General features: G+C 43.2%; 2 protein-coding genes across 3 annotated transcripts in view; both read left to right on the top strand.

Annotated features, from left to right (window-relative positions):
- The window catches only part of LOC139609758 (sodium/potassium-transporting ATPase subunit alpha-1), a 47,378-nt gene extending 41,269 nt beyond the window's left edge, over window positions 1–6,109 (top strand). For both annotated transcript variants that reach the window (XM_071464716.1, XM_071464717.1), the window contains 11 exons: window positions 69–244; window positions 341–477; window positions 1,136–1,286; window positions 1,388–1,556; window positions 1,680–1,834; window positions 1,986–2,109; window positions 2,353–2,498; window positions 2,612–2,742; window positions 3,128–3,229; window positions 4,380–4,471; window positions 5,908–6,109. In XM_071464716.1, coding sequence (XP_071320817.1) covers window positions 69–244; window positions 341–477; window positions 1,136–1,286; window positions 1,388–1,556; window positions 1,680–1,834; window positions 1,986–2,109; window positions 2,353–2,498; window positions 2,612–2,742; window positions 3,128–3,229; window positions 4,380–4,471; window positions 5,908–5,936 — 1,412 coding nt within the window. In that variant the 3' untranslated portion in view covers window positions 5,937–6,109. The remainder of the gene's footprint in view (window positions 1–68; window positions 245–340; window positions 478–1,135; window positions 1,287–1,387; window positions 1,557–1,679; window positions 1,835–1,985; window positions 2,110–2,352; window positions 2,499–2,611; window positions 2,743–3,127; window positions 3,230–4,379; window positions 4,472–5,907) is intronic.
- Window positions 6,110–9,691: 3,582 nt separating this feature from the next.
- The window catches only part of LOC139609759 (sodium/potassium-transporting ATPase subunit alpha-1), a 24,355-nt gene continuing 6,471 nt past the window's right edge, over window positions 9,692–27,575 (top strand). The window contains exons 1-10 of the mRNA XM_071464718.1: window positions 9,692–9,929; window positions 21,238–21,351; window positions 22,080–22,139; window positions 23,581–23,682; window positions 23,893–23,994; window positions 24,227–24,340; window positions 24,757–24,891; window positions 25,699–25,816; window positions 25,905–26,173; window positions 26,255–26,563. Of these exons, the coding sequence (XP_071320819.1) occupies window positions 9,918–9,929; window positions 21,238–21,351; window positions 22,080–22,139; window positions 23,581–23,682; window positions 23,893–23,994; window positions 24,227–24,340; window positions 24,757–24,891; window positions 25,699–25,816; window positions 25,905–26,173; window positions 26,255–26,563 (1,335 nt within the window). The 5' untranslated portion in view covers window positions 9,692–9,917. The remainder of the gene's footprint in view (window positions 9,930–21,237; window positions 21,352–22,079; window positions 22,140–23,580; window positions 23,683–23,892; window positions 23,995–24,226; window positions 24,341–24,756; window positions 24,892–25,698; window positions 25,817–25,904; window positions 26,174–26,254; window positions 26,564–27,575) is intronic.

Genomic DNA, 27,575 nt, shown 5'->3' on the forward strand with positions numbered 1-27,575 from the left:
ATCTTTCCATCTTTAATTAGTTAATGGAGAAAGAGGAATCTGTGAAACTGACAAGCATTTTCTTCCAGGTTTCTGCCATTTCCACCTGCCCGATGACCAGTTCCCGGAGGGCTTTGCTTTTGACACTGAAGAAGTGAACTTCCCCACTGAGAACCTGTGCTTCATTGGCCTCATGTCCATGATCGACCCTCCTCGTGCTGCTGTGCCCGATGCTGTCGGCAAATGCAGGAGCGCTGGAATCAAGGTATGAAACTGTCATCTTTCTGCAAGATCATGATTTGCAAAAACTCAACACAAAGATCTATAGGTCAAGTGTTTTGTCTTACCTCCTGCTCCTCAGGTTATCATGGTCACAGGTGATCATCCAATCACAGCCAAGGCTATTGCTAAGGGTGTGGGTATCATCTCCGAAGGCAACGAGACTGTTGAGGACATTGCTGCCCGCTTGAACGTTCCAGTTTCAGAGGTCAACCCCAGGTTAGTAGTCTTATCTAGGGTTATTCAATTAGTTTGGAGCTTCTTTTTCAAGTTCCAGTTGTATAAAATCTTCCTTCTAACTGTGGCTTTTTAGTGGCACAACCGGTTTTTTTGCCTAATACCTGTAGTAATAAGTGCAAAATTAAATCAGAGTTGGCCCTGCAATCTACTCAGCCAAAAAGGCTTTAACCATTAATTCACTGCAGACAAATAAATCTTGATGTGAGTCTGAGCTGGCGACTTTACGAGTCCTTCATCAGCAAGTTTAGTCTGTTTGTTCAGATCACAGTCAGACTGTAAATATACCACCCCCAAACACACAGGAGTTCCTGTTTGTAACTGATGAGACATGTTTTCACAACATTGCACCATCCTGTACCATGGCACTGATAACATATTAAAAATGTATGATTTGTTATCTGCAGTGAAGGGTTAATGTCAAAGTAAAACACTTTATTCTAAATCAAACTGCTGACAATGCACGAATCTTTCTTTTAATGGGTGACATGGCCGATGATGTGTGGTATGTCCTGTTTACCCACTCCCCATGATAATCTTTTTGTGCTGCCCTGGTTATACCACATCCTCAGTTCTCCTCTCAGAGACAGGATGCAGGATTGCAACTGTTGTCCTAATGCTGCTGTGACTTCCTCCCCAGGGATGCCAAGGCCTGCGTTGTCCACGGTGGTGAGCTGAAAGACATGACCTCGGAGCTGCTCGACGATGTGCTCAAACACCACACTGAAATCGTCTTCGCCAGAACCTCCCCTCAGCAGAAACTGATTATTGTAGAGGGTTGCCAGAGACAGGTATGTAAAGCGTTTTCACAGACTCACATTGGGATTGAAAGCTTTCAGAAATGTCTGTCGTCCTAGATTTTTGTTTTCACTCATTTCTTTTTCCTCTCCAGGGTGCCATTGTGGCTGTGACAGGTGATGGTGTGAACGACTCTCCTGCTCTGAAGAAGGCTGACATTGGTGTTGCCATGGGAATCGCTGGATCTGACGTCTCTAAGCAGGCTGCTGACATGATCCTGCTGGACGACAACTTCGCCTCCATCGTTACCGGCGTGGAAGAAGGTAAAACCCACACCAAGACTCATACCTGAAGACACGTGGAGATACAAACTGTAACAAGCATCATTGTAACTCCTTGATTTTATCCCTTCTCTCATAATATTCATTTCTAAATTACTTTGTCAGGTCGTCTGATCTTTGACAACTTGAAGAAGTCCATCGCTTACACTCTGACTAGTAACATCCCTGAGATCTCACCCTTCCTCCTCTTCATCATCGCCAACATCCCTCTGCCCCTGGGAACTGTCACCATCCTCTGTATCGACCTGGGAACTGACATGGTGAGCACTGAGGGCAGGAGAGATGACCTTGTTGCTGGACAACATAAAAGTCATTGTGGGATCAAATCTGTCCAACAAAGTGATAAAGATACTTTATGTGAATTTGTGTCTAATTTACTTTTCTTACTTTTTAATACTCGTTGTCTCCCAGGTCCCAGCCATCTCCCTGGCTTATGAAGCAGCTGAGAGCGACATCATGAAGAGGCAGCCCAGAAACCCCAAAACAGACAAACTGGTGAACGAGAGGCTCATCAGCATAGCCTACGGACAGATTGGTAAGTACACCTCCTGATAATCAGGTAATAAATCAGTAATTTATCCATCCACCATATTTGCTGTACACCTCTTGTACCTGTAGAGGGCGACATGGTGCAAAACGCTGTGTATTATCATGAAACTTCTGCAGTGTCACTGATTAGTAGAGGCAGAAGTGATGTCATTATCTGGCACTTACTCATTGACAGTGTGAACCCTTTCACTGTGTCTAATTAAAACTTTCTTCTCTTCTCCTCTGTTAGGTATGATGCAGGCCACAGCTGGGTTCTTCACATACTTTGTGATCCTGGCTGAAAATGGCTTCCTCCCCATGGACCTGCTGGGGATCAGAGTCTACTGGGATGACAAATATGTAAACGACCTGGAAGACAGCTACGGGCAGCAGTGGGTCAGTAAAACCGATGCTTTTAATAAAGCTGCGATCATAAGCAGCAGTGCTTATTAGCAAAAATTGAATGGAAGAGAAGGAGTGCTCATTTGTTTACATTTTCTATCTCCCAGACATACGAGCGCAGAAAGATCGTAGAGTTCACCTGCCACACAGCTTTCTTTGCCAGTATCGTGATCGTCCAGTGGGCCGATCTGATCATCTGTAAGACCAGGAGGAACTCCATCATTCAGCAAGGAATGAAGTATGTGCACATGGCAACACATACGCAGAGTAGATATCTTTTATTGCAGTCTGTAGAAAGGGTGGGAATCAATTAAAATCACACCTGCCTTTGGAGGAAACTGCCACATTTTATATATCAAAAATGTAAAAAGTAATTGCTTGCCAACTAGTAACAATCCCATTGCTTGTTCTTTTTTTATTTATGAACCACCAGTTTGTGTTTGTTGTGTAGAGTCATTCAGATACCAAAACAACTTCGAGGGATATTTTTAAGTATAATTATGATTATTTTGTGGATCCAGATATTTCTGGGTGGTCATTACAGCTTTAATCACAGTGAAGAAGAACGTTCTCAAGCTAATAAAAGCAGCAGATATTAAATAAATTCTTCTTCACTTCCGCAGGAACCGCATCCTCATCTTTGGTCTATTTGAAGAGACGGCTCTGGCTGCTTTCTTGTCATACTGCCCGGGCATGGACGTTGCCCTAAGAATGTATCCCCTCAAGTGAGTATCCAACTGATTTTTCATTCATGAAATCTCCTGTATTTTCAAAACGATATTTGTTGCTGTTATCTCTGTGAAATCCCATTTTTGTTGTTAATTTTCCATTATTCACTGCATTTCCCAGAGATTTCTGGCACTGTTTAACTAACCCTGATGATGAAGTTTGAGTGGTGCTCTTATAGCTTTATAATCTCATTGAAAAAGTTAGATTTTATCTAGTGTCACTGGTAATTCCCACTTCAGAGGCAGAAGAGTTTCAGAAGCGAGGAGCAGAGAAACAGAGAAAGCAGTCAAGGCTTGTTCAGCTCATTAGCTCAGGAGTTTCACACACAGCTCATGTCTCCTTGTTGTCAACTTCCTCTTCTCCTGCTTCTCCCCTCTTCCTCACCATCTTTTCATCTGGTCCCAATGCTTTAGTCTCCTCTCCTCTTCTCTCTCTCCTTCCTCACCCACCCACTCATCTGCTTCTTAGGTGACTGCTGATTTAACTAACCTTCTCTCTCCTCCGTGTGTCTGTTTCCTCCCAGACATTGTCCTCCTGTCACTATTTCTGTCTCGTCTGCTTTTTGTGTTTTTCTTTATTTTCTACTGTTGGCTTTGAGTCTGCGGTGCCCTCTCTGTTACTTGATAATCAGATGTGATGTGAAAGGTACTTACTGCCACACAAAATCCAAGCTACACAGAATATGACAGCTTTTACAGCCACTATACATACATACATTAAACATAAAACCCAGCCAAATTAATCACTGAAAAGCACTGTGACAGTTTCCTTTTAAGAATCTTTGAAAATGGTAAGGGAGCCCATTTTGGTATTTTTGTTCCCAGTAAAGATGAGACTGCATCAGTTCAAGCTCATAAGTCAGCAGAACAGAGTGGAAAGCAGCAGAAGAAGCTATTAAGCATCAATTAAGAAATGAAAAATGCATCCGGAGTTGTGCATTATCAGGTTTTTGAACATTGCTCACAATGAAAGAAAAGCCTAATGCTCACCCCCAAAGCTTTTCATGTGCTCTTAGTGAACTTCAGCCAAACATAATGGCATTAAACTCTCTGCACTAGTCCTCACTACCTCAGCCTCTCAAACAGGCCTGGATGAGTGCTCTTATAAATATGTTTTGTCACATCTCTCTGTCCTTTCATACCTTAGGCCATGTTGGTGGTTCTGTGCCTTCCCCTACTCCCTCCTCATCTTCCTGTACGATGAAGCCAGAAGATACATACTCAGACGCAACCCAGGCGGTAAGACCTTTACTGACTGTTTTTACGTTTGTATGATGCATTTTCGTCTCAAACCTGAAAACAGGGATTTTTTTTTTTTTTATTCTTAGCTTGTGAAAAGTTTTTCAGGACAGGACGATTTATTCTAGGTTAACAAATTAGTGTTGCCATGACACCAGATGTTTTACCTCACACTTAAATGAAAATATGTATAAATACTGTCATCACCAAAACAATACTGTATTAGCTCAACTCTCCACCAGATTGCATTGAAATTTTTTTTTATTTTAACTAACAAATAGACTGACAAGTGAGATTGAAAACATGACCTCAAGCTTAGTGAATGCAGAATGAGAATCAAACACAGGCGTATGTATGCGTAGCATGAGCTCTGCAAGTGCCCCTGTGCCTATTTCTGTGTGTGTGCATTTGTATTTTACCACTGCCACAACTACATCTCCACACACACCAGTGAACTATGACAGATAACAGGGGCCAGGGGGATTTTAACCCTCAACCATGTCCATTGTTAATGCCTCATTCCACCCACGGAGCTGAGCAGATCCTGCATGCAGCGCTGGCTCTGATACAGCTGTGTTTTTGTGTGTGTGTGTGTGTGTGTGTGTGTGTGTGTGTGTGTGTGTGTGTGTGTGTGTGTGTGAGAGTGTGTGTCTGCTTCATCTGAGCCCCGCAGCACAGATCAGTGAACATCTCATTGCTCATCCGTGGTGAATAATGTGTTACAATCAGACACAAAAAAGCATGTTAAACTGACACAGCTTCAAACTACTTCTGGAAGAAATAGAAATAAAAGTTAAAAAATCTATGTTTACAGTTTTAGACAGTTTTTTTAAGAAAGAGATATTTTTCCACTGTGTGCATGGCCCAAAGCTAACTCTCCTCCAGATTATTTTCAACGCTGGGCTTTAAAAATGGAAACCATGATTCCAGCCCGGTGATATTTTTTACCTTCAGTGAAACACAAATATCCACAGTGTTGAAGGCCTGAAAATAAAATGTAGCTTTGGTTCTCAGTGAGGCCGAGCAAAGGCATCGACTCATTGGAACCACAATGACTTCTAATACAGTTCTATTGGATTATGTTTACATCTGATGATGTAGAGCAACTGTGAGACAAAAATGCCAAAACCTGCTTGTCCCTGCAGGACAGATCTCTTAATGGTGTTATCAGGAGAGTCATGGCGGCATTTGCTCTAAATTCAGGAAGCTACTTGCACGCGCTCTCCAGTCAGGTCTAATTTTTTGGATTCACTGTCAGGCAACATGAGGGATGATTTCATCCTGCATCCTTAGTGCAAAGCAAAAGTCCTTAACATTTTTAGATCCGCCTTTTATACCCATTCTTTTAACTTTTTTTTTTTTTATTTAGATCCCAAAAAATTAGGAAAAAACATCCCTAAAACTTTGTCCCTAATTCTGTCTCGTTTGGTTTCTAGGTTGGGTTGAACAGGAGACATACTACTGAGTCAACACGACACATTCACAGAGGGAGCAGTCAGTGTTTCATTGTTATTTACTGCCATGTTACATTTCTGTCTGACATAGTCAGAGCCCAAAAACACAAACATGGATAAATTAAGAATATCTTGATGTATATGTCATTCACAATAAAAACATTTCTGTACCATTGTACACTGAGGCTGCTTCCACGTTTGTTTCTTTTTGCACACACTTTTCTTGTTGATTTCTCTGACACATGGGGGGTGAAAACAGTGTTTCATCGGTTGTTGTTTCAAGGTTCAGTAGACATGTACCAGTGAGTCAGGTCCGGTGACCCATGCAGTGGGATTATCTACCTCAACAGTTCCTGAACTGTTCCTCAACACAAAGAGTTTAAAATAAAACAGTTATGATTAAAAGAGTTTGTTTATGAAAATTACATGTTTGGTTGTAAAAAAAAAAATTAAAAAATAAATAAAGAAGTAGCGAGTGAACTACAGCATTTAAAACCACCACATAAAAAACCAACAGCTCCCTTCCAATATTCACCAAACCTTTCTCACTTCTAGTACGTCAGAAACAGAAAATTAAATCCAATTAAAGTGTTAGATATGCGGTGTGTGATTTAAGTAAATAACCTCATTCATTCAATCATTAGAATGAGAATCTTTTAATTCTCTTTTGATTGACTAATCAATTAATACACTAATCATGTAAGGGTTATCTGCTGTCACGTTGGATTTTTACTTTTTTTTAACCTTATTTTGCGAGGATTTTGTCTTTACCCACCAGTTAAGCAGGACAAGCATTTCAGATCAATGTGTGTGTGTGTGTGTGTGTGTGTGTGTGTGTGTGTGTGTGTGTGTGTGTGTGTATCCATTATCTCAAGAGCCAGTCAGCCACGGTGGTGTTTGCGATGGATTGCTCTGCTGACCGCTAATGCAAAGAGGCCCTGAGTGAAAATTAACTGAGACCACTCTGGTGCTATCTACTTGGTGTTTACCCTCGTCATTAAGAAGGCCCCCTTCTCCCTCAACCCCTCTTGTGTGTGTGTGTTTGTGTGTGTGTGTGTGTGTGTACACAGTATCCCATCATCATACCAACCTGGTCGCAGATGGCCAGCTTCACACACACTTGGGAAGCACTAGAACAGCAGAACATTACCAGAAACTCTGGCTTCTCAGTTGTGAAAACAGTACATGCTGCCCAAACCAGGCTGCATGAATGAATGCTTCAACCAATCAGGTTCCTCTCCCTCCATCTTCACAGCAGAGGGAGCTGGTGTAAGACAGGCAGCAAGCGTGCAAACAAAAGGATGGAGGGATGTAGACAAAATCGGAAGAGAAAGAAGGAAGAGGGAGGGAGAAGGAGAATGGGTTTGATGGATGGTGAGAAAAGTGAATTGATGTGATGGAGAAGAAGGAAGAGTCGGAGTGAGAGAACAACAAATGTTGGCGTGATGCAGCCCACATTTTCAAGATGTTATTCATCGTCTTATTATGGATTACATGCATAAACTGTTGTTTCTTTGCTGCTTCGGTAATATTTTTCTGATGAGCTGTCATGTCGATAAAGCAATTGAGATGAGACGACTCGAAAGGGGAGAGAGAGAGAGAGAGAGAGAGAGAGGCGAGAGACAGAGACTTACATTATCATGCCTTCATCCTTCGTTCACAAGCAGGGCCCCTGAACGTGCCTGTTGCTATGGCAACCCATTTGAGAGCCCTCTCTCTTTCTCTTCCCTCTCTCTCTCTCTCTCTCTTCAACATCTAAATAAAATCTAGGCTATTTATAGAGCAACACTGGCAGCACGCGAGCTGCGCTGATCGCACATACATGGATGTGAATTTCACTCACCAAAACAAAAATACAGTATACTGACTGTACGTGTAAACGCACACACACACGTGCACGTACACATGCACGGGCACTCAGCGCAGGGCTTGCTGCTGCGTGTCCATCTGTGAGTGAAGTCCACCTGTGGTTTTGTTTGTTTACTCCTGGTTTTCATGTGTTATTTAAGAAACTGGTGATATGAACCTAAATAGATGTAAGGAAGGAAGGCTGGATAACAAAGCAAGGAGCATGGGTGTGTGTGTGTGTGTGTGTGTGTGTGCCTTGCGGTGAAATCTTCCCGTCGCTGTTTGATCTATCTCAGGTTTATCCTGTCAGTCGGTGCAGAGTGCTCTCCAGGCCAACTGATAAGGTCTATTAGAATACACAGGGAGCCAGACAGTGGGTGACACAGTCTACCTATCAGGATACAATAGCACTCCAATGGCAGGCTCATACGGCACGGGTCTACTTCATGGTTGAAGAGGTCACTTTCAAAACGTAATCTATTACAGCCTGCTGATAGAGCTGGTTAAAGCTGCGGACGGGGGTGCAATGCAGGGAATTTGCAACATTTAGCAAATACTGGGATTAGAAACTTGAGTTTTCTTTCCACTGATTTGGCTTCGAACTATAATATATGGAGCTCTGGGTAGGTTCGCATGATGCATTAAAGGCTGAAACTCATCTTATTCTGTCGGCACATAGAATAAGAAGTGGATGAATGTTTCTGATTTCAGGCTTAGATCCAGGGATGAAAGACTAAATCTCTCATTTGTATTGAGGGATGAAAGGGTTTAAGAGCTCCTGGAACAGATGCAAACAGCCATAAGTGTGCTGTTGCTGTGGCACAGAAAAGCTGAACTTGCTAGCACAGCTGCAATGTGATAATCAATGGGGTCTCTCCATGAAAGCCCACCTCCCCCCTGCAACTTCCATCTCTGCAGGGGGCCTCAGGGGTCAGGGCGCATCCTTGTGCCAGCAGGGATTCAGAGTTGCACAGTGGTGACAGAAATATGTTATAGGAAACAATAAGCAGGGGCTCTGCTAGTTAGAGGGAGAGGGGGAATAGTGTGGGGCCCCAGAGCTGCAGGGGGCCCATACATGCTTTGGAATCTCAAGGGGCACGTCTGACATTTTGGTGTCATAAAACAACTAAACAGATGCTTTGGTTTCGTTTGTCGATAGTCAACGCACTGCTGCTGAGCATCTATACCACAAGCAGTGTGTCTATAGTACGTCGGTGGCAGCGGTACACGCAAGTCTGCTCTCGCAGCTCTGGATTTAGAAGCAGAGGGTTCAGAAGTTGGCTGTCCGCTATCAGCACGCAACAACCTTGTCAAAGCAGCAGGGGAAAGGAGGTGTCGCAGAACCCAGCTGTTAAGCCGGGTGACATGTAGATGAATCAGGAGTGTGTGTGTGTGTGTGTGTGTGTGGCAGAGTAGGGTGGGGTGGTTTTCACAGAAGAGCAGTAAAACTAAAACCACATTTTGAGAAACTGCATATTTGCTTTCTTGATGAGTTTTATGAGAGAAATGATACAACTCTTTAAACATTAGTTGGTTAGCTTAGCTTAGCACAAAGACTGGAAACAGGGGGAAACAGCTAGCCTCTGAAACTCGCTGTTAAACATCTTGCATTTTTGTCTGTGATGATGTGCAAAAAGGGAAAAATGTGTATTACTTCTCTCAAATCGTTGCATCATTTGCTTTTTTTTTTTTTTTCACTGTTATAATTTTTTTTTTTGAATATTTTAAAAGTTATTGATTATTTATTAATCCATGGTGAAGTGTGTGTGTGTGTGTGTGTTGCATGAGAAAAAAAAAAAAAAAAGAGAGAGAAACGCCCAGTAATGGCGGACGCCCCGCCTCCATCCGTGGGGTTGCCATGGCAAAAGAGGTCGACGTCACAATGGAAGGAACGCCGGCTATAAGTACCGGACGGTCCGCGGCGGCTGCTGAGCTCGGATGTGTGTCCTGGAGGAGTGACACGTGTTGGAGAAAAAAAATTAAAAAACATTAAAAAAAAAAAAATATAATAATAACGGGCACATCCAGGAGTTTTCTTTTATTTTAATATTTTTTTTTTTTTACTGTACATGATTTTTAAGGAGGACTTCTGTTTCTCGATTTTTACTTGAACTGGGAAGAATCAAGTCCACATCTTCGCGACCATGGGAAGAGGAGTGAGTACAGTTCAGTTTTCTCTGTCACTTCTGAGCATGTGCTGGGAGAGGAGACGGCTCGAGAAGTTCACCATGCAAACAAGTGGTTTGTTAAATCACCACACAGTTAAAATAAGCTTCCTTTTCTCTCAAAAAGCCTCATGCTTGAAAGAAACTTCCGTGTTCTCGATGCCCCCCCCTTTTTCTTTGACCCAGGCTGGCAGGGAGGGGAAGCCAGTCCTCCAGAAACAAGTTTCCACCGCTCACTGAGATGCTCCTCTAACGGGCTCCGGTTACATAACGGGATGTTCTCAAACGCCTGGGCTGTCAAAGTGGGAATAAACACATTTTACAGGCTGCGGGGGTTGTTCCACGCGTCGAGAAAGTAGCTCAGGTGCCAAATGTGTCAGTTTTCTGAGGCCAGGGCGGAAATGTGAAGTATCCGATGCTGGTTTGAGACATTTTCGCTGTTACACTGTTGCACTTCAGAGAGCAGCTGTGGTGATGGCTGGCGGTGGGAGGGACATGAGGGGAGCCCGGCCCATTTCTTCCTCTGCCGGGAGGGTCCGGAGCTCTGTGCCCGGCCGTCCGCGCCTCATCTGCAGGCTCATCTCCACACCTTGTAGGGATAGTGTCCTGGAGTGTGGCGGGCTGTGAGGCTGACACGCTTCTGTGTGATGCAGTAAATGGCATCACTGCGGTGCAAGCTGCAGGAATACACAGTGAGAAGGATCGTTTTTGATTTATTGTAGCTGCTTTTTGTCCACTTTTCCAAGCTGACGTGAAAATACAGTGTGTGCACAAACAAGCAATACTCTTGCATTGAGAAGTGTGCACATGACATGTCAGCAGTCTGAAAGTTGGTTATGAGCTGGTTGGTTATGAGTTTTTATTATTTCAACTGAGAGCATGTGACTCAAGCAGCTTTTAAAGGGGCCAAGAAAACCCAGCCTTTCCCAGCAGCACTTGTCCTGCTTGTCTGCACAGCACAGTCGTCGTTTTCCACAGACTTGAATTGTAAGGTGTGAAACTGAAGCCTGTTGTGTGGAAGATCAGTCGTCGCCACACCCTGCCATGCTGCGCAGTAGAAGCACTCATTACAGATTCAGCCTGTGAGGGATGGAGAGGTAGATGGAGCGAGTGAAATGGAGAGAAAGATGGACCAAGAGGATCTGGCGGGAGATGTGAAGCAGAATGGCTCATTCAGCTTCGCTTCCTTCCTCCTTTTCTCCATGACGCTCATCTAAGAGTCTGAAAATCTTTGCTCGCTCCCTCTTGGCTTCTTGGCTGCTGCTGGTGTTTTTTTGTTGTTTTTTTTTCCTCCCATATGTGATGAGAGCCATGCCCTGCCCCCCATCCAACCTCCCTCCATTTCCCCACTGCGTCTCCCCTCCTTTCCTGCCCCCTTCAGTCCCCCTCTCCTCTCCTCTCCTCCAATGCATTCACTGCTGGCACAGACAAATAGCTCGACTTGGGAGAGAGATTCACCCGAGCTTTCTGTGGTGCGAGGACAGAGAGATGGAGGGGGAGGAGAGAAAGGATGAGAAGTTGTTTTGTTGTAATGGAGAAGAATCAGGGCAGTGAGAGGGCACACAGGTATGAGAGGAGCCTTGATGATCCCCCCCCCCAGTTTCCCCTCTTGTTTTGAACCTGCACCTCCCATTCACTTCTAATGTGAGATTACTCTTTCTGTGCTTCTCAGTGTTTGCTCATCAGATACGCAGCACATTGCAATAAACAGCCAGAGAGCAAGTGAGCTGAGAGGAGCAAGAGGAGGGGCCGATTGCTTGAAAGAGGGAGGTGGGGGGTTATATTAGGGGGAGCCAAGAGGCACCAGTTGCCGCATTGCCACTGTTGAGCAATTGGGGTGGGGCTGATAGAAGCAAAATTTACAAATGTACTCTAATGAGTGATCCATTGCAAAGGTTTAGGTGGGAGCTGTAACTGAAGCTGTCACTTGTCTTCATTTTAGAGACTAGTTTTCTTTTCTTTTCATATTAAAGTGGATATTAAGGCATAGAAGTCCTTTATAATCTGACATGAAATAGATGAGGAAGGTGAGTAAAGCATCAAGTCTCTCCACTGACTGATTAACTGGGCTGCGATACAGAGCAGGAATTGGGAGACAGCTGTCAAACTCACAGGAGACCAATGGGGGGGGGGATCCAATTAAATATTTCATAATCGTACCTGACTCAATCTTTCATCTTCATCTTCATCTTAACTGGGTAAATTATAAAGATGGCAGCAATTTAAAAAAAAACATACTTCATCCCAAAATGTCTTCTTCTGATTCCACAGTGAGGGGGGGTCCATATAATATGTCCAGGCCATAATATACATGAATAAAAAATATATGTGGGACTTTTTAAACTGCAGGACATTAAATGAAGATTGTTCAGTTCAGTTCTTTCACTTGTCTTCTAGGCATGAACAGACTGGGAGAAAGAAAGCCAGAGCATGTTGAAGTTACAGTAATGTCTTGTCTTTTTGTGCCGTTTGACTCTTTTTTAAAAGCTCAACATGTCGTAAGCTGACAGGTCTGCTGCCGCTGATTAGCCCACTGTTTAGCTTTTTATTAAATGCTGCAAATTAAGTAACTGATGTGAGTGTACTTCAGTTACACCATTGAGAGGCCTGTTTAAAGGTTTATTTCTGATGCTTTTTTACAGACGTTCATCAGTTTATTCAAACTAGGCTTGTTCCTCATCTCTTCACACTCAGACATGGAGAGGCATCTATAAGGCTGAGTCAGGAAGAAATAATGTTCCCCAAACGCAGAACTATCTCTTTCGTGACCTGATCTGGCAACGCTCGACCGTTTAATCTCGGCCGATGGGGCACCCCGACTACACCTTCACATCCATTCTTTACAGTCTGTTTCCCTCTTGTTCTCTCTGTTTGTACCTGTTTTCCTTCTCTCTGTCCCTCTCTCTCTCTTTCCCTGAGGATTTAACATTCTTTCCGCTTGGCGGTCATTGTGTATTAGCCGGGGCTTTTGTCACACGCCACCCCTTGTCTGTGACAGAACACAGCGTCCTACCTCTCTCCTCCTTCATCTCTCTTTTCATGCACTCACTCCATCCCTGACTCCCTCTTTTTTCCCTCTGTAATTTCCCCTGCACCTTGTTTCATCTCTCTTTTTGCTGTCTCTTACTCTCTTGTCTTTTCTTTCCTTCATTGCCTTCCTTCTCTACCTCCCTCCCTCCCTCCCTCTCTCTCTCTCTCTCTCCTCCTCCTCCAGTTCTTTCACATGCCAGCTCGCTCTGTCTTTGCCTGTTTGGCTAAAGCAGCTTGAGTCTTGCGATTTGTTTTCTGTGGCAGCTCTTTGAACTTTCACTGCGAGCCTGTTGCTCAGCAAAAGTGGAACATTCGCATTAAAAATAACAAACTCTGGAGTGCACTGCTCCTCTGCCTCTGTCCAGGCATTTCCTACATGAAGAAATATGTTTTTTCATGCCAAAATCAAGACATGTCATAATCCAGGCCTTCAGTACTGCAGCCAGAATCATTAGGTGGTTTGTTCATGTGACTATGAAAAGGCAGGGAGTTTGAATATTTGAGACGAATACCCGTGACCCACTCAGCTTGTCCCCCTCGTGAGGAAATGATGCAACTTGTAGCTATGGTGTCTTTGCTAATGCATGTCATGGAGGTGTGGCTACAGTCTGAAAGTTAAAAAAAAGCCATTGATTTACTGGTTCATTCATTCTAGTCCAGAGCAGCTCCAGGTCCATCTCAGTTTATTCCCACACAGAGAACAGTTCATCATGAATGAGTCTTTGCACACAGTGAAATATTTGCCTGACTCGTAAGATGACTGAAGAGCTTTGCTGGCACCTTAATTTAATCACCTTGATAAATAAGGAATTAACAGAGCCTTGCTGAGCAGCTATATCCAGACTGATGGCTCAATGGGAGTTGACATTTTTGTTTGTGTAATACGTATAAAAACAGGCAATATCACACATTAAAAATACCATAATATAAAAGATAAGTTTAAAACAAAATACACCTCAAAACAATGCCACAAAAAGTTACCAAGAAAACCATTAGCTGAAACAATATGTACCTTTAAAGGGCCACAGATTTGCCATTCAGGAGCCACATAGCCTCAGGGAAGGTGTTTCTTTGTTTATCTACAGTTGTTTGAGACTCGTCCCCAATGATGATCAGAGCCTTTTGGTGAAGCTGAACTCTGTGAATTAAGGAACCAGATGGGATGGGGAGTTAATTTTAGATGCAGTCTTAACTATTTGGATGGTGGCAGTTTGTGAATTTTTCATTTCAGCGGCACCGTGCGTCACCCTGGCAGAAGAGGGGCGCCTGCAAAGTTTCCAACAAGGAAAGGCATTGATTCGTTCATTCACTCTTGTTCTGCCTGGAAAGAGCCTTAAAGTTGCACAGGACGTGAAGGGAGTGTTAAACATGAGCCCGTGTAAATTAACACACTGTCTTTTCACTGTTTAAACAGAAAGAGGGAGAGTTGGAGGAAATGAAAGAATAAAGGAGCAGGGGGGAGAAGTTGGAGAGGAGAGAGGGGACATGGGAAGGAGGAGGGAGAGTGAGAGGGGGGAGGGGCCACAACATGTGACTGTCCATTCACATATCTCAAGAGGTGTGGTAATAGTCGTCGGTAGCAACCGGGCAAAGTCCCAGGACTGTGTGTGTATGTGTGTCGGCACAGTTGAATGAGCAGCTTGTGTATCTGGCACCAAACTCTGGCACCAGGAAGGACCGTTCACAGGAATTCAAGTCTGCCTGTAAAAAGTTTCTTTAAAATATGCCAGCGCTTGACCGACCGCTCTCTCCTGACTTGTGTGAGCCTTTAGGATGTTGTTCCCCCGGGCGAGAAATAAAGGGAGAGAGAGGGGGAGGCCTCAGAAATTCTTGGTTAAGTTGTTTTGGTTCTTCTTGGGAGGGGGCAGGGAGGGGGTTCATTGCTATTCAGAGAGGCTTGTTCATTCAACTATTCGATCCCCTTTGTTCTGCTCACACAAAACTTTGCTTCTCTTTTCCTGTTTTTCACCAAACCTCCAGTTAACTTTCATTCACTTTCCTGACCAAGCTATGTAACCTCAGTTTGCAACGTTTGAAGGTCGCTTCACGCTCTGCAGCTCGGCCGAGATCAGGGTTGGGCTTCATTCACTCATTAAAACAACACTTAAACTGGTATAAGTGAACATGACGTCACTGAATGAGGGATTTCAGTCTGTAATCTGCGCTAAGAATGTGATCAGATTTGACTGTAGTCTGGTTTACAGCTCCAGGACCATGTAGAAAAGGTATTTTGCAAAGGAACACTAAATAATTAGCTACATTTCCGTTATGTTTTGGTCCTTGGCCATAGTCCAGAGTGATATTCCCACAAATCTCCATACAGAGTGAGGGAAACGTGGTGTTGGTCAGCGTCACTGGCAGATAAAGTAGCCCACAAGCCCGTGGTCTTAACAGTCACATGAAAAGATCTGAGTCTTTTGTTTGTGTTTTTGATGCAGATTTTATTTGAAGAAGTACAAAGGACCATTGTTCTGTGTCCAGTAGGCTCCCGTGTGTGTGTGTGTGTGTGTGTGTGTGAGTGTGTGAGTGTGTGTGTGTGTGTGTGTGTGTGTGTGTGTGAGTGTGTGTGTGAGAGAGGATGGGAGGGATTCAACACCAGTTTATTATGTTTTTCATCTGAAAATTTATCTTGACTTCTGTCATCTTCTGTCATCTCTTTGCTGTGGAGCATCCACTTTTATTTTCCATTCCCTCCTCTCATCTCTTTTCCCTTTCTTCCTCCTGACACTTTGTTTTGCTGTTTCCATCAATCTATCCGTCTCCGGCTCTCTCCCATCCTCACATCCCCACAGCTGGTTGGACGCTGTGATGACCTCGAGTGCTACTCCTCAAGGTTAAGGTATATTTTATTGTCTCCTGTTGGAGAACGAAGATGGTGCTGCGTAAAGAAGACGCGTCACCTTTTAATGCATTGCAAAAGTCACAAACACATATATGAGCAGTACTTTCTAAACATTTGGGCTGTAATCCACAAGAAGCACACAGGTAAATTGTATGTGGAAGAGAACATGTGGCAGAATCTCTGCTTTAAGAGCTTCCTGTAACATGTAATGGCTTCAAAACAGTGCACGGCATAAAAAGCCTCGCTGTAGCATCTCCTATGACCATTAGTTTGAAGTATCTGGGCCTTGAGCTGTGTTGCAGTGCTGCCAAAGCAACATTAAACTGAGGTTATTATACTTTCTGTAACTTTCTTTCCAATTATGGAAATCTAAATTGTGCTTCTAAGCCTTGAAAAAAATTCTGGCTCAAGATTATTTATTAATTTTTCTGCTGAAAAGTAGTCAAATTCAAACATGCAATACCGAACATAAACTCCCTGTTGGTTTTCTTAAAGCCTTAAATTCCCCACAGAAACACTGAGTCTTTATTGACTCAGTGCTTTAATATCAGGATAGAAGACGCTCAAATCAAAAGTGAAAACTCTTCGGTGTATTGCAGCTTTTAAGAAGATAGTCCAGCTCCTGGACCGAGGACTAACAGGTCTAACACACCTCAGCCCCTGATTTCTAAGTGCTACTCAGTCAAGTGCAGCACCGTCATAAAATTTCAGCAGGAAGTGGTTCAACCCGGCTACACTCATTTCTGTACAGCGAGAATGAGATGAAGGAGCTGACAAAATCCCCGACAGCTCATTCCAGGGTGAGATGGTCTCGCTCTCAGCTGCTAACACCACGGCAAGTTGATTTGTGGTGGTTTTGTTTGTTAATAATGATACCATCCTATTAAACGGGAATCTCCCTTTACAGCCCCCACACACACAGACACACACAGGTGTTCTGAGTTGAGGTTGGTGCGTTCTGTGTGTGCACTCACCAATGTGTCATCGTTATTTTATTTTCCTGCAAAGTGGTTGATTGGATTTGTCACATTGATGTTTTTATTCCACCTTGGGAGATAAAAATAAGCTTCCAGAGCAGAAACCTGCCAATCGGAGGCTGTGATTGAGCAAACAGAGCTGCTGAGAGGCAACCACTCTGGCTGAGGTGCAAAGGGAGAAAAACAGTTGGCCACAATTTGAGGCAGCTCAGGCGGGTAACTCCACTTTTCAGCTCGCTTCAGTTTGTAAAGGAAATGTAGCAGAGGAGACGGAGCTGCAGCTCCAGCTCCACTGTCGCCTGTCAGATGTAAAAAAACTGCCAGTCTAACAAGGGAGCAGCTTCCCGGAGCAGAAAATGGCAGTTTTAGTTTGGATGTGTTAATATCAGGGACAACGTGCTGTGAAATGGCTTAACATCTCTACTCTAGCATTTCCTCTGTCTGTTCATTCACTTGAAGTGGTGCACTTGAAATATCAGCCGTTAGGATCTTGCAGATATACAGGCCTTATTGGCTGCTGTGCAGACTCTTCAGGTAACCCTAAGTGAGCTCTTCTGTTTGCTCCAGCAGTGTTTGATCGCTGCTGTGTAACATTCACTGCTGAGGAAATACACTTGTCAGTATGCCATGACACACTTGTGGATATTTTAACCTGTACTTTCATTATCAATGGATCTGCTTGTCATTTTCCCAATGAATTGTTCAGTCTAAAAAAAATGAAATATATTCAATTTGATTTTGTTCATATAATGGGTACTCGTCATACAGAGCAGGTCTAGGCCGCACTCTTGATAATGTTAGACCCAACAGTCACCCGTGAGTGAGCACTTGGCAACGGTGGAAAGGAATAAGCTCCTTTTTTTGAAACGGTAGAAACCTTGAAGAGGAAACAGCTTCGTGTTGGTGGCCGACCGGCAGTTTGATATCAGTGAAGCAAAAAATAAAAATATTCACATCTCAGAAGCAGGAACTGGATAATTTTGGGCATTTTTAATTATTTTTTTTTTAACAGTCATTTGTTTCAGATGAACTTTCTGTCATGAACTTTTTATTGTACAGCATTGACAACAATATAAGTTCCTTTAAGATAAAATCATTTATTGTATCCTGGTATTTCATTGAGGCTCACATTAACCACTGGTATTCCTGTCGTGTCTGTTGGAAGCAGGTCTGCGTTCCAGCTTCAGGCTCTGGATCGCTGTGTGTTGTGATTTATTTGCCTAAAGCCAGATGGCCTCTGGGGGCCTTTAGGGGTCTGGAGGCTAAGATCTGACCGCAGTGATCCAGAACCAGGCTCAGTGTTTTCCCAGCTTAACCAACCGGGGGGCTCGAGCAACAATAACAACATGTGCAGGGATCACACACTCTGCTCTGGTGGCTCCCTGGGAAACTTTGAAAGGCGAATGCAGTAGAAAAACAATATTAGTTAGCATGTTTCCATGACTGGGGCTGTGTCCAGGACGTCCATATTTGGTCATGTTGGTGTGGGGTTGTGTCCAAAATATCGCCCTCGAAAGAGTTTTCAAAATGGCTGCTACACACTGTGGTGTTGCTTGCAGACAAATGGCTCATTAGTAGTCACTTGGCGTTTCTGCAGCCTCCATCCCTCCTGCTAACACGCTAACACCTCTGATCCCTGTACAGTGCTGAATTATAGATGAGCCTTAACCGCTAATCAATGTTGGCCTCTAGTGTTGCGATCTCCTGTTACCTACCTGAAACACACGCCGGCTTAACTTTCTCTCCCTCTGCGAGCAGCACACACACTCAGAAGCCTACACATGTTTCACCTGTTAACCGATGCTCAACAGTTGCTCACTTCCTCCAGCTCCATTATACTTTACTTATAGAAACAAGACTTCAGAGCAATGATGTTGATGCTGACATCAACATGCTAACAATGCATTCTGGTGTTTAGCAGCACATCAGATGTGATGGTGCAGGCGATCAACAGAGTTAATAGGGTTCACCCTCTGGGGAACATGAATGACTGCACAAAAGGTTTCATATGTATAATAATTGGGATATTTCAGTCTGAGCGAAGGTGGCGGATGGACCAATAGATTAGCATCATAACCTGGAGACACAGCACTCGTGAAATCCCTCAGCCACTCACCTGATTATACCTGCTGCGCTTCTGTTGGTGAGAGACAACAGGAGTCTTCTTGTTTTCAGCTGTGGGATTTCCATGACTTTTTTTGTGTTTCACTGTTATATTCGCTGACACAAATTTGCACCCACTGCTGTTGAATCGCTCCATGTTTTGTGGCTTTTTAAATTTCACTTCAGCACCTCCGCTTCCACCCCCACCCTCTTCTGTCTCGGTTTCTTTTTCTACCTCTTTATCTCACCTTCTCTTCTTCTTCTTATTCTCCTCCTCCTCCTGTCACCCCCTCTGGCTCCAAGCCGTCTAAGAAGACACCATCTTTGCTCGGGCTTTTCAGCTGCAGTGACCGCTGATAATGAGAGGGGATGTCTGTGGGGGAGAGGGCGCAGAGAAAGGGGACAGGGTGTGGCAAAGTGCCAGAGCTGATGGTGTGATTGGGGATGTCAAGTGAGAGATGAGTCACACAAATTAAGGACATTTCTATTTAATTTTTTTAATCAATAGATTATGTGTCTTTCTGTGAGATCCAAGTCTGAACTCAAACATTTTTTGCCTGCAGCGAGAATATTTGTGTCACAGTTAGTTATAATCAACAGAAATATCAGTAAAAGGTTTATTCCTGTGCTCGGGGGTTTAAATGGTGAGGTGATGTTTAGGAAAGCCGTTGATAAATGAATAAAGCTCTGTGTGCTCAGGCTTGAGTCAACAACACCCTTGACTGCCAAGTAGGTGTTTAAACAAGTGAAATTTGTTTCACCCAGCAGCCTAATCTGTCTCATCATGTGAAAAAGGCGCTTATCTACCAACTGACCAAAAACCACATAACGCCTGCTCCTCCCTTAGGTTTCATTTCTGATGTAGACAGTCACAGTGTCGCTCTGAAGCTTGACTGATCCTTTTTATTTCAGTGTGGATTATTTTTAAGTTTTTAAGCAAAATATTCTGCTGATCCATAAAAGCCTGCAGTTACTGATAATTGTAATTCACCTCTACATGGATTAGTCAGGTTTAATGCTCAAAAATCAACATACCTGCATATGACAGACAGCATCTAAAGCAAGCAGTGCAATTGTCACAGGATGAACCACAAAGTTGGGCTGAAACAGATGGAAGAGAGTTTTTAAAAAAATGACTTTCACAATAGAAAGTTTTAAATTCAGAAAAAGTGGTTCCCCATGGAGGTCTGTTTGCAGCGACAGATGGCCGTGGGAAAGACAAAGCCTGGATGCAACTTCATTCCCTCTCTGCTCGTCTGACAAAGCTCTCACATCTCGACCTAACTCTCTGTGACAAGTTAAGAGGTGGCTCTTTTTTTCTTGGACTGTCTGTTAAAGTTTGTGGCAGTTTGTCTCCACAATTCAGGCCACAGTTTTTCTCCGTTTTACACTGAGCAGTGTTTACTTCTTTTTTTTATCTGGTTCTAAGTGCATTGACCCACATGGAGGCTTAAAAAGATGCAATGTGACAAAATGTCTTCTGGCATTTTGAGTCATCAGACATCAGACGGGCTCATGTTGCATCAGACGCACCTCAGCAGGAGTCGGTGTGGTAGTCACGCATGGTCTCTTTTGTTACCACGCAGAAAAAGTTTCATCTGTGAAGTGTCATCTTGAAGGCAAAGGTGGACATGTTTTAAAAATCTAATTTATTCATTTATTTATGTTTTGCAATACGAATGCTACAACATACTCTGCCCTGTGCAGAACGAGATGGTACAATAGGAAGAGCAAAAAAAAGTGTTTGTGCTTTGCAAAATTATGTTTATTTTATGTAATTTCAGACTTATTTTCTTTTCATCCTCAGGCCCCTAAAATTACCCAAATTAAACAATTTGAATCTTTGGTTGAAATGGCCATTGCACACAGACACAAGCAACTTCTGGTGTCACAAAAAGTTTTTATTTAAGAGGCTGAGAACCACAGATCTAAAAAAACAAAAAAAAAAAACAAAAAAAAAATATGTAGTCTCTATTTGTGCCAAAACCACATTCTCAACGTCTTTGGGGAATTTTCAACAGCTGTGGGTACGCTGCAGCTTTGATCACACAGATGTGTTAACTGAGTATTACCCATATCAACTACACAAAGTGTGTTTCTGACCCGTCTTTGCTCAGTTGAAGGGGCCTGTTGTATTTTCACTGCCTGTATTGTGTCCCACTTGTCTGCTCTCCATCTCAGCTGAAGGCAGCATTGCTCATCACTAAATACCATCCATGAATCAGCCAGCACTGTAACAATAGTGGGGTTTAGTTTGAGGTGAGAGATGATCCTTTTTTTCAGGGTCTTTAAACAGCGTTTCTCATTTTTGTGTGTTTCCCTCCTTTCCCCTGCATTGTGTTTCCAGGAAGGACGTGAGCAGTATGAGCTGGCTGCCACCTCGGAGCAGGGCGGCAAGAAGAAGGGGAAGGGGAAGAAGAAAGAAAAGGATATGGACGAACTGAAGAAGGAAGTGGATATGGTGAGAGTTCAGCTTCGTCCTCTCATCGTCCACTGTCTCCCACTTCCAATATGAACCATCCCATCCTCTCTATTGCTGTTGGTTTTATTTCTTCCACCTCTCCTCCCTCTACCTCTCTCTTGTGTAAAACCACATACAAGATCTGAAAATATCAAGATTCATGGTCCTAAAGTGCTAAAATACGATAATCATAGGCTTGGAAATATATATTTTCATGTGATGTAAAGCCATATAAGTAGATACATTTTGATTTCTGGATCCATTACAGTTTATTCTTTATTTATTGAGTCTTAAATTTGTCTGTAATTCAACTCTCTTCCTACTTGTCCTTTTGTCTCCTGCCCAACTCCCTCGCTCCATTTTTATCATCACCATTACCATTTTCCTTCTGCTCTTCCTCCTACTTATTTCCCTGTCATCCTTCCCTTCCTTTTCTTTCTTCTCATCTCCTCCTCCTCCTCCTCTTGCTCTCTCCTTCCTGTGTCTTTTGTCAGCTCCTCATCCTTTCATCCTTTTCCCAAAACTGTGAATGTTTCTTTATTGTTGTTGTTGTTGTTGATCTTGTGAGAGGTGGTCATTTCAAAATGAAAGGTTGGCAGACAATGTGCTGCAAATGTCACTGGACTTTGGCATATTGAACACACATGTACACACATACATACAGTAGATACAAACACACACACACAGGACGGGACTGATGCCACTGTCTTTTCTCTTTGTCCTTCCAGGACGATCACAAGCTGACCCTGGATGAGCTCAATCGCAAATATGGAACAGACCTCAGCAATGTGAGTCAGGTTTTATGTGTCTGTGTTTGTGTGTCGCATCTGAAATGTGTCTCACCTGCAGCTTGAAGGATGTCATTTATTTTGGCAGCCATAGTTCTCTGTCATCATAATGCAATTCTGAGAAGAGTATTTCCATCCAAGTGTCGACATTTATCATGGAGATCAAACAAATCTAAAATCAGCAGCTTATTGGCTGCTGTTTGCTGTTAACCTCCATTTTTCTCTTCAGTCTGACAGTTGACATTCCAGTTGGTGAATGATGGATGAGGCTTAGATGTTTCAAGAGGGAAGAGATCTTCTCTCACATCATGAAGAGCCACTGATGGTGTGATCAGGCACTACAGGCTCAGCCCTCCCAGGGTTTATTAAACAAAGAGTGTTGAGGGAGAGAGAGAAAGGGAGGAGGAGGGGGGACTATTGCAGGGAAAAGGAGACAAAGGGAGGAGAGACGTAGACGGATGATTTTCCTCGTCTTGAATAGAGTTAATAATCTTCCTTCCAACAAATAATTCATAGCTGTGTCTAAATATTTTCTGACTTTCTGTAACAGTCAATCAAAACGTCTTTGCCTTTTCTAAAATATAATCCCTGCTGATATTTGCACCACTGTGCTCGACCCTCACTATAAATAATATAAAAACCAGCTGGTGTTCACACAGCAGTAAATGCTGACCTCTCAGTTGTGGTATTGACATTTTTATTATGACAAAATGTGTTGCATTTAATTTCTTGTGCTGCACTTCAAGGGAAATTTTCTCATTTGCTTTCTTGCCAAGAATTAGATAAGAAGGTCGATACTGCTCTTGTGTTTATCCACTAAATATAAAGCTACAACCTGCAGCCAGTTAACTTGTTAACTTGTGTGATAGAAGCATGCAGAATCCCCTACTGTCTTCAAGCCAACCCTACAACCCCCCGCACGTTTATTACACACTCCAACTAGCCCTCTCTCCTCATGCAAATGTGCTCCTGGTCATGCAGGAAAGATCAAGGAGAATAGTTAATCAGTGCCTCTAAACTGGGGTCTCCAAGCTCTGCGTGTGCGTGCATGCAGCAGTTGTGAATAATTTATCAGCTGCAGAAGCCCCTCTGCCCTGATTTTATATGGCTCTCATCTTTTTTTTTTCCTTTACTGTCCTCCTTTACCGTGTTCTTGTTACCTGTTTTCTTCCTGCTACCTTCTGATGAAGAAAGTGCCCCTGTTTGTCTGTTGATGCTGTGTTGCTAGGCAACTAGCAGCACCCACAGTTCCCCTTGGACTTTAAATGTCTCACTGAGTTCATGTCTACACGTGTGGAAACAATAAGGGTGTGCTTAAAAGGGTTTTGAATGATAATTAAACATGATCTGACTTCCATCATGTCAACCATCAGTAACTTGACACATCTTGGAACATCTGGCCGAGGATCTGAAGCTTTATCGTATCTTCTCTTCATCTCAGGGTTTGACTAGTGCGAAGGCTGCTGAGATTCTGGCCCGTGATGGGCCCAACGCCCTCACTCCTCCTCCCACTACCCCAGAGTGGGTCAAATTCTGCAAACAGGTAATCAGCTTTGTTAAACGCTGTCGGTCTTGGTAGTGAAGGACTGTCACTGACATTCAGGCTCATCCTGTCATTGATATTGATGCCTGTGGAGGTTTTAACCTTTCATGTTGAAGTTTAAATGCAGCCTTAGTTTCCAAGTGCACAAATTTCTTACTCAGATTTCAGACTTCAGACATAAAAGTTTACTCCTGTTCTGTCTTCATCCAGATGTTTGGCGGTTTCTCCATGCTTCTGTGGACTGGTGCCATCCTCTGTTTCCTGGCCTATGGTATCCAGGCTGCAATGGAGGATGAGCCCGCAAATGATAATGTAAGAAAAAGATTTTGAAATATTTATGTAAGGTCTTAATGTGACAGCACAGGTTAGACAAAATATTGATATTTTTATGAATGAAAGAAATTTGATTTTACTTCTGTTTTATGATGCTTTTTGTGTATAAGAATTGTTGGTTCTATAAAATACACAATACATGGATTAATGTATCAATATTAAGGTATGATAGGGGTACCAATGTAATAAAGAATGTATTGTATGTTCACAGTTGTACCTGGGTGTCGTGCTTTCTGCTGTCGTCATCATCACTGGTTGCTTCTCCTACTACCAAGAGGCCAAGAGCTCCAAGATCATGGACTCCTTCAAGAACCTGGTCCCACAGGTACCCCTCACAATTTAAACCTTTATTCATTTATCCATTTATTGTCATTTTGGTGTATTTCTGCAACTGCAGCAGCATTTAAGCACCACTTACTATGTTTTACACGCTAATAAATATACTAAGAAATAACTGAAAAACATGAGCTGACACTGTCTTACTACACTGAAAAAAGTGTTGTCACCATGTCGACTCTTAATTGTAGTATCTTAATTCAAGGTCTTTCCCATTTCTCTGTACAAAAACAAATCCTCTTGACATCTGAATCTCATTAGCTCTGAATAATTTTAGGTGAATTTTGAATATTGCTTTGATTATTATGAAAATAATGGGGTTTGCAGGCAGGATGAATAAAGAAAATAAAGCTGTCAGTCTCTCCTTTGTCTGACATAAGTGTCTGTCTCCGTCATGTCTTGTAGCAAGCCCTGGTCGTCCGTGATGGTGAGAAGAAGAGCATCAACGCCGAGGAGGTGGTGGTTGGTGATTTAGTGGAGGTGAAAGGTGGCGACAGGATCCCTGCTGATCTGCGAATCATCTCCGCCCACGGCTGCAAGGTTGGAGTTCTGGGCACAAGTTATTTTCTTCCGCCTGCGACCCATATTTAAAGAATTTAACCTGAAAACCATTTTTCCATCAAGATATCAGAGGGACACCTTGACTTTTTGAATTTCCATCTGCTGCTGTGCTTTAGTCGACACTTGAAAAACACTCTGTTTGTTAGAGCCTTCAGCCTCTTGAAATTTGTGACATGTACATCTTTTTGACATCAAAAAACCTTGACTTTATAAAGATTCAGTGCCAGATGTGAGCTACATCCTCTCAGATGTCTTTAATATGAATTTAAAACAATGTCAAGCCCTTTTTTATTCACATTAAATTATCTGACTGTGCCTTTGACTGTGAAGCAGAGTTTGGAACAGAGTTTCCCCTCTTAGACTTTTCCTTTGACGTCACTATTTTAATAAATAGACTCATTCCACGTCATGTGACTAGCAGTCGTCTCACTGTGGTGACAAAAACAAGCCTGCGACCCATTTTCGGTGCTGAAGGAAACTCAAGGCTAAAGAGCAACACTTGACCCACTTATGCCCCTTTTCCATCAATGTCTACATCAGTCTTTGTTGTGTCTTGTCACCTGCCTGTACATCACTTAGCTGTTGCCCCATCATGGACTCAAAGAGCACCATTTGACCTGAATCTGCCTGCTGCTCCTCAGTAGCTGTTTTAAGCACAAAAAATAGGGGTAACACCAGAGGTGAAAGTTTGTTTCCTCCTCCTCCTCTTTTTTGTCCAAAGGTAGATGTAGCTGCCCTGTTTTTCTTGTTTTGTCCATCAATCACAGTCTATGTCTCATTTCTCAGGTGGATAACTCCTCTCTTACCGGTGAATCAGAGCCCCAAACCCGCACTCCCGACTTCTCCAATGAGAACCCACTGGAGACCAGGAACATCGCTTTCTTCTCTACCAACTGTGTTGAAGGTGTGATGACAGCCTTTTCTGTAGTGAATCAAAGAGTGAATCCGTGTTTTCTGTTTTTAAAAATATTGTCTCATCATCCTTGCTTCAGGAACTGCTCGCGGTATCGTGATCAGCACTGGAGATCGCACTGTTATGGGTCGTATCGCCACACTGGCCTCTGGACTTGAAGTTGGACGCACTCCCATCTCCATCGAGATTGAGCACTTCATCCATATCATCACCGGCGTGGCCGTCTTCCTGGGTGTGTCCTTCTTCATCCTCTCCCTCATCCTGGGATACACCTGGCTGGAGGCCGTCATCTTCCTCATCGGTATCATTGTCGCCAACGTGCCAGAAGGTCTCCTGGCTACTGTCACTGTGAGTCCTGGTGTTTCTTGTGTGTTAAATGTCCAATTATGGATCCAAGTAACTGACTAACCCGAGCAATCCCATCTGTAGGTGTGTCTGACCCTGACTGCGAAGCGTATGGCCAAGAAGAACTGCCTGGTGAAGAACTTGGAAGCTGTAGAGACCCTGGGCTCCACCTCCACCATCTGCTCAGACAAGACCGGCACCCTGACCCAGAACAGGATGACTGTGGCCCACATGTGGTTTGACAACCAGATCCACGAGGCCGACACCACCGAGAACCAGAGCGGGGCCACCTTCGACAGGAGCTCGCACACCTGGGCCGGCCTGGCCAGAATCGCCGGACTTTGCAACCGCGCCGTCTTCCTGGCTGAGCAGAGCAACATTCCCATCCTGAAGGTGTGTCTACGTTCTTAACTTTCCTCCCCCTTCCTCCTTTAATAGGATTTTGTTTGTTTGCTCATTATGTGGGGAGGATTTAGAAATTCTGTATTGATGACTTTTTCAAACAATTTTCTGCTTATTCAGAGTATTTTTTGGGGTGAAGGACAAGTGACTGAAACATGATATTATAAACTCAAACTGAAATTTCCTTTTTTGTGAAAGGAAATATAAACTCTATTGATGCTATATGTATTTCTCTTTAATTATATTGCTATGATACGTTGATAACATCAGACATTTAATAACTTGTAAATTTAAAGAAAGGAAAACAAAACATCTTTATTCTTTTAATAATCATTTAATTATAATTTTATTTCATAGGATTTCTGCTGAGATGTTTGCCACTCACACAAACAGGCTTGTTGCTCACTTCACTGTCCCTGGAGTGTACACACACACACACACACACACACACACACTTATGCTGTAATTACATGATTATTCTTAAATCCACCCTGGAAAACACACACCGACAAACACACACCCACGATGTCTCCTGGCTCCCGCACTTTCCTTGGAGCCCAGTCTCTGGTTTCCACCCTGTTGATGTGAGTGAGTGTGTGTGTGTGTGTGTGTGTGTGTGTGTGTGTGTGTCTCTGAGTGTGCACATGTATGTGTGTGTGTTAATCACCTGTAAATGTCTGGCTGGTACCGTGGCTCTAATTACCAGTCGTTAACTCACGCTGCTCATCATTTCCCTCAGTCACTTACACAACAGTGAGAGGGGGTAAACATTGCGTCTGTGTTTATCAAAGCTGCTGCTGATGATGGTGATGATGCTGCTGATGATGGTGATGATGATGATGATGGAAAAAAATCTAGAAAATAAGCATTTTCTGTCATGACCAGCTTCTTAAAAGGATCTCAATTACTTCCTATGTTTTTGCATAGTAGATGGATACAAAAAAGTGTGTAGTCTCTGGACTAAGAAGGAGATTTTGTGTTGAAGGTGTACTCAAAGTCTACT

This window comes from Trachinotus anak, unplaced genomic scaffold, assembly GCF_046630095.1.
Source record: "Trachinotus anak isolate AG129_WGS33_773 ecotype Australia unplaced genomic scaffold, CSIRO_AGI_Tana_v1 ptg000026l, whole genome shotgun sequence".
NCBI classification, from domain to species: Eukaryota; Metazoa; Chordata; class Actinopteri; order Carangiformes; family Carangidae; genus Trachinotus; species Trachinotus anak.